The sequence below is a fragment of the Pecten maximus genome, chromosome 18, assembly GCF_902652985.1.
Source record: "Pecten maximus chromosome 18, xPecMax1.1, whole genome shotgun sequence".
Classification (NCBI taxonomy): Eukaryota; Metazoa; Mollusca; class Bivalvia; order Pectinida; family Pectinidae; genus Pecten; species Pecten maximus.
Genome location: NC_047032.1, coordinates 8,942,169 through 8,953,994, shown reverse-complemented (window position 1 = coordinate 8,953,994; position 11,826 = coordinate 8,942,169). Strand labels below are relative to the sequence as shown.

At 36.8% G+C, this 11,826-nt stretch overlaps 1 protein-coding gene across 1 annotated transcript; it reads left to right on the top strand.

Moving 5' to 3' along the window:
* The first annotated feature begins 23 nt into the window (after positions 1–23).
* LOC117316193 (palmitoyltransferase ZDHHC22-like) lies at positions 24–6,012 on the top strand. Its single transcript, XM_033870709.1, has 2 exons — positions 24–111; positions 1,720–6,012. Exon 2 carries the CDS (start codon positions 1,809–1,811, stop codon positions 2,769–2,771), a length of 963 nt encoding a protein of 320 aa, XP_033726600.1. The 5' UTR covers positions 24–111; positions 1,720–1,808; the 3' UTR covers positions 2,772–6,012.
* The last annotated feature ends 5,814 nt before the right edge of the window (positions 6,013–11,826 follow it).

Genomic DNA, 11,826 nt, shown 5'->3' with positions numbered 1-11,826 from the left:
CATTTTAGTCCGATTGATTTCCGGTCAGACGCTGGAACATGTATGACAGTCTAGTAAATTCTATTGTCGTCATTCCATTAACGAATCGCCATCTAGTATGTCCATTTTAACGTATGTATGAAAATGTTTGATTATTCTTATGGGTTGAAAGTATGCAAGCAAACTAGAGTTGATCTTGTCGAAACTTGACGGAAGCCAAACTAACAAGTAAAGTCCTTTACCGGTCTGATGAGTTGAATGGTCCAAGGGAAACAACTCCTACTTGAAAGATAGAAAAAGTTTTAAAACACCCAGATATTTATTTAAGGGGTTTACGCCCGGTATTACGACCTTTCATAATCAGCTGACAGGGATATGGTATGAAGTAAGCTGTCCCTGTTAACAAATGTCCCCACAATATGAACGATGTTGTTTACGTCACAGGTATTTGTGGACATGATTTATGAAGTTTTTAATTAAAATCATAATGTTAATTACGCGATCGTAATACAATAATTTACTACTGCATAACGTAAAATTTTGATTCAAACATCATAATTATGTCCACAAATACCTGTGGTTCACGTGCCCCAACAAAGACGACGTGAATGAATGCAAAATACACATGGAATTTGGAATTTATCATGGCTTTGTAGACATGGTTATGATGGTTTTAATTAAAATGTTACATTATAGACGAGTAAATTATTGTATAACGTTCGCATGTTTAATTCTTTAAAAAGAAATCAAACCTTGGCGATCGTAATACAATAACTTACTCGTCTATAACATAACATTTCAATGTGTGTTTGTGGCAATATCTTAGCAAGGTTTATGCACAGGTGCCTGACTCGTTTTATAAAATAATAACATATAGAGTACATATAAATGTACTCTATATGTTATTATTTTATAAAACGAGTCAGGCACCTGTGGTTTATGCGATAAAACAATGCTCACTAACATAAATGACGAAGTGCCCTGACCAGGCCTTGGGCTTAGATCTGTAGCACCTAATTATATATTATCACCTTGACAGAAATTTGCGCAGTTCATATTGACCAACACCACTATTCTAGTACTTCACTCCAACTACCGAATAAACTGTTGATTAAGGTGAAAAATAGAGCATCAAAGCTCATTTAAATAATACTCATTATAATGTACAGGTCTCCGCTTCATTATCCTATTTCGTAACCCTGCTAGGCTGGTATATTCTGCTTGGCTACATGCAGTCTCTTTAACTCGATCAGTTGATAGCAATCCAGTAGTCCAGGGTTTGTTCAATAAAGTAAGTTAACTAATTTATATATATATAGTTTATATACCCAGGTTACACTGACTTCTTAGATTCTACCATTTCATGATTTTAAGTAATCTGAGGTGAAGTCATAAACTGAGTCAGATATTGCCTATTGCAATCACCTTTTGATTGTTGTTGTCCATTCATAAGCAAATTAACATTTTCATCTTCTTTTCTTTCTTAAAAAAAACAAAAAAAAACAGATAAAATTCACATTTTTATTTTTACATAATAGAAATGATTCAAAATGTTTTAAATTATGAGGGCACAACTATACTAGAAACTATTTTAAAATGTATTGTAGATACATAGAATATAGTTACAATATTCCGTTAGGTCCATGGGCTCCTTGTTTCACATCATTCATTAAAATGATTTAAAAAAATCAACATTTAAAAAAATTGTTTTATACAATGCTTTTATTTTTTTTTCTGTAGGATAACTATGGAGAATAATTTGAACTCTTTTTGAAACTCTGAAGAAAAAGGGAAATCATTATCAAACCAGGTGACTACACTTGTGAGCCATGATGAAGAAAGCTGTCTCCAATGTGATAAATACATCACAGGACCTTATCAGCAGTGTGGAGTCCATAAATGACTATCGTGATGGTAAACATCAATTTGATGTTGTCTCCAGCCATCGCAGAAAAGTGGTTCTGGTGAACTATGGGGCTATGAGCTATATTCTATCACTATCAGTAGTTCTGCTGTTTGTCACAAACTATTTGACCATACCATTTCATTGTGTTATCCAACAACATGCTCCAAATAGCACTTTCTACTACAAAACACTTAGTTGGTTCTTGCTTGCCAACTTCTTTATGAATTATGGTTTGATACTGCATGGTGCGGTGAAGTCTTTATATTCCTCTCCCAAGGATCTGCCTTTATTTAACGCAAGAGTGCTCAGCGACTGGGGCATGTGTCAGCGATGTGACCGCCAAGTACCTGTCCGAACACGTCACTGTAATATTTGTGACCGCTGTATTTTGAAGAGAGATCACCATTGTTATTTTACGGGTTGTTGTATTGGCTTCTATAACCAACGATACTTCATATGTCTTTGCTTTTACGGCATCATGGCGACAATGTATGCATTTTACTTCCTGGAGAACTACCTTAGCGCATCATATGTGACATTGTTCAGTATAGAGTTCTACAAGTACTTCTTTCCCTACACTGTGGTACTGTGGCTACTGGGAAGACAGGACTTTGTCACAGTACTCCTCGTCTTGCTGTTGTACATGACTTTTGTCGGGATCGGAGGAGCCAGTTACTTCTTCGTCTGGCAGTGTAATTTAATTCTGAGTGGTCAGACCAGTTACGAGTTGATGAAAGGGCAAAAAATGTTTCAAACTACCCCACTGAATCATTTGAGATCAATATTTGGGCCACATTGGTATCTGAATTTCTTATTTCCGATGCCATTTCTGAAAAGTGAAGATGATGGAATAAGATGGAATACCACATCTACAAAATTTTTATGAAAGGAACAATGTTGCAAAGTTGTATAGCTCAACCAAGGGAATATCTCTTAATTATACAGATATTTATTAGGCTTAAAAATATGTGTGTTTCTGCTAAGATGACGGAAAGAGACCGGGTAGGTCAGTTGAGAAATTATATACTAGAAACACTGTTTGATAGGCTAAATTATAGAGTCTGTAGGATTAGCAGAATCACATATATTTTTGAGGCCCATATTGAACCGAAAGAACCTTGCTATGATACATATTTATAATTTAGATGTTCTAAATTGAGTGTGATTTTACATAATATTTTCTTTGATGAATGTATTAAAATATATTAAAGTTCCATACAAACGTATATAAAATTGTTCTAGTCCCAGCACTAAGTGTCAACAGTGTATGAAAGTATATATGAAAATTCCTTAGACAATATGTCTACAGAAAATTGCAATCCCATAGCCCAAGTCATTTTTCCATAGACCCATTTTGTAAACATATTGTTGAAAGTATAACATAACTGTCATGAAAACGCTTGCATCATCCAGTAACAACACACTGTTGTGGGTAAAAAAAACTCTATTGTAAGCTCTGATTTCATATGATCATTTGTCAAAAAATATTGGGATGTTGTTTACATGAATTGTAATGTAAGTCAGGACTCAAACTTTTCATAGCCAATGGGGCAACACTGAAATTTTACATAGACCGACCAGGTTTTCTATAGCCTCTGGGCATCGGACCACCTTTACTTTCGAACACTGTGTCAAATTTATGTCAAATATTCAATTTTTTTATTTATCAAATGTTGTCCGACTTGGGATTGCTTGCCCATTTAAATCTATAAAAGAAGCTTGCTGATCATAAGTGTTTGCATTGGAAGCCAAGAATTTTACCCCGAGGGTTGAGATCCCCCTGCTGTCCACCAATGGGGGTGATTTGAATTTTGTTGTCTTACACTGTTTACCCTCTTACGAATATCAAAGCAGCATCACATCAAATTGCAAGACAATGTTAAGTCATGGTATTTTTGACATACAAGTGTTGACAGTGTGCAAAGAGCAGTTTTTAGCTTGTCACAATTAACCCTATATGGTGAGAACTAAAACTTCAAATGTGGACATCACTCTCCAGGATAAGAGATTTTTTCTACTCCTTGCTTTCTCCGTTGAATAAAACATTAAAAATCAATGACAACATATTTGCCTGTCAAGCCGTTTGGGAGTGACATTTTGATTCAGCAATTTTTAGAAGAGTTATTGCTCTTTGAACATTTCAGTAATTTTTGTCCAGAGATCTTCTGACTACTTCAAACCATTCTATGAAACTAGATAGGATTTGTTACTGTATAAGTTTTAGTTTCTTAGCAGCATTTTGATTCGACAGTTCTTCTTGTTTTACATTACAATTAATTTGTCACACTTTGATAGTTAACTTTTACCCAGTAGCTATTACATAGAATAGGTGTTATTTGTTCTGCCCTGCTGCCAGTGATCAATATTAATCCACAATTTATTTTAATGAGTCCTTTTCAACTGAATCGCTAAAAACAAAAAGTCCCACAATGTTAAATTTAACTATTTACAGAGATTCTATCCAAATTCTATGAGCACTAGACTCGGGACTCCCATGTAGATTATCACTGCCATGTACATATATATGGTACTCTCATAAATGTTTAAAGTTGAAAACATTATTTGTATTTGGTCGAATTGCAATAAATAAGAAAATATCAATATGTTTGTATAGCAATGAATATACAAGTATATTATCCTTTTAACAACTCAATACTATAAGGGAGTTTTAAAAGTCTTGTTGCTGTTTCTCGCAAGTACCTAACTTGAGAAAAGACAGATATTTTTCCTGTCAGATTGGAAGTTCTATCTTGATCTGTCAAGATAATGAAAATATACTCATATGTAGTATCATACTAGGATCCCCACATCAGTTCTTGCTCGGAGGTATGCATGGATGATGATATTTTTTTTTCAATAATTAGATCATTCTTTATTCTGTAAAGTGGTAAACAAGCGTTTGGTATAATGGTTAAGCTATTGCACAAAACTACAGTAGTCAGGGATCGACACTAACAGTAGCCCGGCAGCCCTGGGCTGCCAGAAATCTGGTCGGGCTTCCAGAATGTCCAGACCAGCAGCCCTGTGGGCTGCCAACATTTTCAGTCAAATGTATAATGTCCAGCTAAAGTTTTCTTCATTAACTTCCATAATTTGGAGCAAGATAAAATATTTTTATGCTCAGAATGAACTAGAATGTAGGAAACTGCATCTAAATTATTCATTTTTCCCCTCTCAGTGTTGGGATAAGGGGCTGGAGGGACAATGCCCCCTAATCCCCCAAGAGGGGCATCACATTTGGCTCCCCGGGCTGCCTCATTCCAAAACCTGGCAGCATTCCAAAACCTGGCAGCACCGGCGGTCTGTCAAGGTGATTAAGTTAGTGTCAAACCCTGGTAGTTATGTCAATCAAATGTTTTTGCTCTACATCTCATCTACACCAACATTGAACAGTCAAGGCGAGGAAGTTGCTGACTCTGATCAAAGTCACTGCTACATATTTTGCTTGTTTTGATAAAACCCAAAAATCAATGGCTGGTGAGGGTACAAATATGACGTTTTTGTTCACAAAATCAATATTCTAGGTTACATAATTTGAAAAAAAATACTTGTATTTGTAGAGTCAATTCTGAAGAAAACCAAACCACGCTTGACACATTGGTTATGTTACAATTCACATTTTGTTATTTTTTATTTGAGAAAATTCTGGATTCTGTAGGGACCACAATACCTTTATCAGTTAAGAGTGCCGACCACATAACCCCAGGTGAAGATCCCAGGTGGGTAGTACAATGTTCTCTTCCCATGTCTATGTTTCTGGGGAAGCTGAAAAACAGGCTGGTCTGTGCCGTCATTGTTGTGTCCATGGGCAAGACACTTTACCCTAATTGCTCCCGATGGCATGCGGCAGGCCTACCTTATGTTGTTCAGTGGGGAAGTCTCCAACTTCTACAAGGTGACCCTGCCTCAAAATGACCCTGGCTATCCGTACAGCCATATAAAACCAGCAAAACAAAACAAATAGATTCTGTAGTCATGTGCAAAATTACATGTTTACCTAAGTATAGGTCAAAGTATATATGAACAAAATTTATCAAATTGTCATGATTAAGTGTTATTTGCATTGTTTAGATAGATAGTTATGTGTGATTTATATTTTTGTAAATAAATGCAAAAGATATAATTTAGACTAGAGTTATTTTCCTTTTTATTCCGGTGTGTCCGTAAACAATTTACATTATCTGCTTCTTCTCCAAAACCACTGAATTAAACTGGCAGGGAGCTTCTTTGGCTAAAGGTCAACCAAAATTGTGAATTATATGGTCCCCACCCCAAGGGGCCTGAAGCAAAAAATGGTCAAATTGACTAAAACTTCAAAAACCGTATCTACTCTCAGATATGGTGGAATCAAACTCTCGGAGATTGAAGGGTCTTAACCATTTCACCCCTACTGACCATATTGGACTCCAACTTATGAAAGAATGGCAGAGTCCACTAAAGTTTCTTAGGGTTGAAAGGGTTGCTTTACCAAAATTGTGAATTTCATGACCCTGGTGTCTCATGTTTGCCCCTGTGAAGGGGGTAAACTTTACTTTAGTTTAATATATAGGGAAATCACATTTTTGACTGATTTGTTGGATTTCTATCTGAATTCATTCTTACTTGGTTAACATTATCAGCTTGAGATGACAGTTTGTTGATATGCACATGTTGGCCCTGATTGACCTCCAGGGGTTAAAAAGGGCCAAATTGACTGAAATTTCAAAAATCTTCATCTCTACTCTCAGATATGGTGTAATCAGACACTCTTCATAGATGGAAGGGTCTTAGGGTGCTCCCCTGGGGAGGGGCAAAACTTAACTATAGATTTTATAGAGAAATCACATTTTTGTGTCGCCTGAAAAAGGCGACAGTTTGGTATCACTGGCGACGGCGGGTCGTCCACTCAATAGTTTCCGTGCGAAAACTTGAGTTCCCTTGGAATAATCCATCTCAAACTTCATACAGTGCTTCCTTACCAAAAGTTCTTGCATGGGATTGCTTTTCAGGAAAGAAGGTCAAAGGTCAATGTCACTTTTACTATAAATAGAAAATTTGTTTCCATGTGATAACTCGAGTTTTCCTTAGCCAATCAGGCTCAAACTTCATACAGTGCTTCCTTACCAAAAGTACATGTACTTGCTTAGATTGCTTTTCAGGTTCAAAGGTCAAAGGTCATTGTTACTATAAATAGAAAGTCCGCACAATGGTTTCCGTGCGATAACTTGAGATCCTGTGGGCAAATCAACCTCAAACTTTGTAAGTGCTTCATTATCAAAACTGTTTGCTTGGGATTGCTCCTCACGTTTGCAGGTCAATGTCACTGTAACTATAAATAGAAAAAAAATCAATGCGATAACTCGAGTTTTCCTTAGCCAATTAGGCTCAAACTTCATACAGTGCTTCCTTGCAAAAAGTGCTTGCTTAGATTGGTTTTCAGGTTCAAAAGTCAAATGTCATTATTACTATAAATAGAAAATAACTTGAGATCCCTTGGGCCAATCAAACGCAAACTCGATGTATTGCTTTCTTACTGGAAGTGCTTGCTTGGGATTGCTTTTAGGTTCGAAGGTCTGTAATCTTGTTACAGAATGTTACCAAAAAAAAAGAGAAATAACTTTATCATGTTTGTTCAAATAACTGACCTTGTCCTACTTTTAAATTAATAAGTCAAATGACTAAGATGCCATGGGTTATGCATGCTATTGGGACAGTAACATGCAGATATAAAGGGAAACTCAAGTATATTAAGTTGAATGACTTTGACCTATTTCTGAGGTCACAGCAGTTAAATGTGAAAATCTTAACGACAAACAAAGCCATGGTCACGATTAGATATTATGCAAGCAGCATGCCGATATGAAGGACTGCAAAGTTTGTTCAAATGATGTCCTTGATCTACTTCAAGGTCACGTACATGTACATCAAATAAGTTAAAGACATTTCCATATGCTCTGCATGTCAATTATATCACCTAACCGAACAATAAACACGCGTAGAAACTTATCAGACATAAATCCTGTTGGTGTAGTGATATGAAGAACTATGTTACTGCATGACGTCACTAAAATAACGTCGTTTTGTCTGACGTCACCATATTCAGTGTACGAAAATCCGCGCTGCTGGACTAAAAAATAAAAACAGATGGAAGAATTAACTAGCAACAATTTATGTTGTTCTGTTGTATACTCGGGGTGAAATATATTGATAAAAATGTTAATTATATTAAATTGGGGACTGTTAATTTCTACGAACTATTTTGTTTTGCTGAGAACTTCGTGACGTCGCAAGAATAGATCCCATTGACAGCGTGAGATTTGACTATGGAATGTAATTACACTGTTACAGATTGATTATAAGAAAAACTTTGATTTAAAACGGAAATAAAGGTATTAAAGTGCCTTCACCGGAAAATTATTGTCCTATATAATTATCAGAGGATTGCAGACAATTTTATCATGGCGCGTTAACGCGCGTTATTCGGTTTGTCTGTAGTGCTGTTGGGATTTTGATTTGTCTGCAATCAAGTGAGAATTCTTAGACAATAACTTTCCAAAGAAAGCAGTTTAATGCTTAAAAACAGCCTCTCAGTAATCAAGAAACCAATAATCATGATACTGGGCACAGGAACTTGACACGAATTCCTAACCCACGATCCATATGTATGATACTATAATACACACATTTATGGACCGTGGGTTGGGAATTCGTGCCAACTCCCTGTAATACTGGGCCAGTGGTGTGCTGTGGCGGACAGCTACAGTATTTCGGTTTCGTTTTGTTTAACGTCCTATTAACAGTCAGGGTCATTTAAGGACGTGCCAGGTTTTGGAGGTGGAGGAAATTCGGAGTACCCGGAGAAAAACCATCGGCCTACTGTCGGTACCTGGCCCACGTAGGTTTCGAACTCGCAACCCAGTGGTGGAGGGCTAGTGATAAAAGTGTCGGGACACCTTAACCACTCGGCCACCGCGGCCCCTACAGTACCTATGATCAAGTATAAAGTAGGGTTTCAAAATAATCTTAGAAGCAAATACGAGATCTTGTATGTGCTATTGGCAGCCTTCGCAGTTCTACGTTTAAAAATAGGCATTTTAATTACAAACATGTACATAAGCAAGAATAATTTAATTTTGCTTGTAACAAGCATTTTCATTGGCTCAAAAAATTATGTTATCATCTCATAACATAAAAATTGGTTGACTGTGACGACAGCGGAGTAATCGTTGTTCACGGGATTTTGTATTTATCGATGTGTTTTTAAATATCTGGAGCAAAATAAACATGTTAAACTTAATGAAAATGTTTCTTATCGTTGTTAATTAAATTATAAGGGTTAACTGGGGTGTACTCTTTTCATAAACCGCTTTGCGGTTTATTCAGAGTACACCCCAGTTTTTTGTGTTATTGCTCAATAACGTAAAAAAATATTACAGTAAACCCTTAAATACTATACAAAATGTTTATATAGTATAACACCTTTTTTTGTGCCAAACATGAAAAAAGTATGGTTTTAGGGGAAAATGTTACAATATCAATTCTTCATTTAGTTGGAAAAAATTAAATACATTGTATAAACATATTTGATATTAACATGTCAGATATCATGTATGCAAAGCAAGAAGTTACAATTCTGAAAACTTTTGGAACAGAAGATAAAACGTGATGGACATGCTCTTTTTACATTGAGCCATTTTTTCTGAAGGTCAAAAATACAACTTTCTGTTACAGTCCATTCTTAATTAATTTGTAATAATGTGCTAAAAACATCCCCAAACAGTATAAAATAAATGGCCCAAACATAGTAATTAGGAGGTTTGTGCAAAGTAATTGAAATTGATTGACAATATTGCTTTGTGATTTTTAAAAGAAATACAAGTTCGAGCATAGGGGAAAATCTGTTTTGCATTGAAACATTGTGATGTGAACTGAAATAAAATGTTTATACTTGGTTTCTATAGTACCCGGGGAATGAAACCTACATTAATAACCAACTAAAGTGAAATTTCCACTTTCAAAATGGCTGCCATGTTCCCTGATAACCACAAATATTTAATGGTCTTACAACAGCTGAATCAGTCTTCTGACAAGAACGATACACGATAGATTTATGTTGGATTACGCATTAAACCATCTAATCTGGAATCCAATATGGTTCCTCTTCCTAAAATCTTATTGGCCATGTCAGTATTTGTCTACATCGTAGTTCTAAATGTCTAAGTCGACCGTACCTAACTTATTCCTGGAAGATGACGTTTGGTAGCAATATCTACATTACTTGAGGTTGGTCTTAATCCTTTTGACTTTTTCGATGCAAATGCTTACTGGGTCCGAAGTGCATGTAGTATCCTACAGGTAAATAGTATAGAATACTGGCTACGTGGGCACAGACCCCCCATGTAGCCCGAGTTTCCTCTGGCCCTGCCACCATGTCTGGTACACACCAGACGTGGTGTCAGAGCCAGAGGAAACTCGGGCTAACCCCCATGGTTCTCTGTCCGGTTTGACACTGGCAATAATAATCCGTTATGGGATTGATGGTGTCTGAGCTGTCGTGCTGGATCCAGACATTGTACATTACACTCCTTTTATGCCTCGAGTGGATCTGACATCGTTCAATGTCCCGTGAGTGCCGATGGATCCGATCTCATAGTCACCATCGTCACTGAGGTGCTCACCGATGAAGCCAGCTGCCAGTGATATTTGGTATGTGCCACAGCAGATTAATGTCTATGCCTTCCATGTCTAACCTTGGAAAGTTAATTATCCGCAATGGCATCTAGTTTGACAAATAGTGACTTGGCCTTTCTGGTACATGTAAGATCTGGCACACCTCGTACGCTATTTCCTTTGCGTTTCGCTCTGGTGTTCAAACATATATGGGTCCCCGGGTTCCATTCGGACCTCGATGACACCAATAAAATAGTTTGAGGTAAGTTGTGTTTTGAAAAACAGTCATTGCTTGAAGCGTCCGTGATATGCCTCAACTACCCAACTCGATTTAGGTATGGATCTATCAATGTTAGCTTGCAGGTCGTCAAGTTGGGTCTGCCCGGGATTTAGATAAGACTGCATCTTTATTGTCAAACCACGTGATTTCAGATCTGGCAAAACATCCCTAAACATTGACATTGTCATTTTTCTCTGGCCAGGAGAGACTATCTACAATGGCTTTTGTAATTTTCGCGTCATTATCGCTTCCAGGAAAAGGTACTACTGTGTCCAGAAGGTAACGATCAGGCAGGGCTATGCTCATGAACTTCAAAAAGTTCCGCTTCTTTCTGGCCAGAGTAAGAGATTCTCTGGAGCTTTTGATCAGAAGAAATAAAGTATATATGTTCTTTAAAGTATGACAGTCGCCCGCCTGCCAAAAAAAAATGACATGTTAAAAAGAGGTGAACATTGTTTCCGTGATATGTCTGTCTTCACTTTTACCCAGAAAAACAGTGGAGCTTCCTCGTGGTTTTGGAGTATAAATACTGGTGTCAGTAGAGGACGAACAATGTGAAATAATTGCATCATCGAGAGAGTAGAAACGCAGATTAAAGGAAGACTCCCTGCTTTCTTATGCTTGTCAGATTTCTTGGTTTTAATGTCTCTCGAAAAGACAACTTCACAACCCGCACTTACACACCTATCTCTCATTATGAAAACGGTACTATATAGCCTGTTTAAAGACTCCGATAAACACAATTCTATATATAGGATAAAAGCGATTTGATAATAAAATATTTTAAATTATAATTAACAACGATGGTCATTTAAAAACGTGGCCTCCCTATGTCGGCATTACTTATGTGTAAAGGCACATGTATACATTAAGGTTTGAAGTGGAACAGGGTGGTATGCTTAAGAAATAATTAACGATGATTCGTGTATATTCCTGCGGCCTTCGTTATTAATTTAATTGCAAAATATCCTCGTCCTCGTTGTATATCCTGCAACAATACACGAGTCAAAGT

Excerpts from the sequence above, each read along its gene's own strand:
- LOC117316193 (XM_033870709.1), top strand. The coding sequence starts at position 1,809 with ATGATGAAGAAAGCTGTCTCCAATGTGATAAATACATCACAGGACCTT.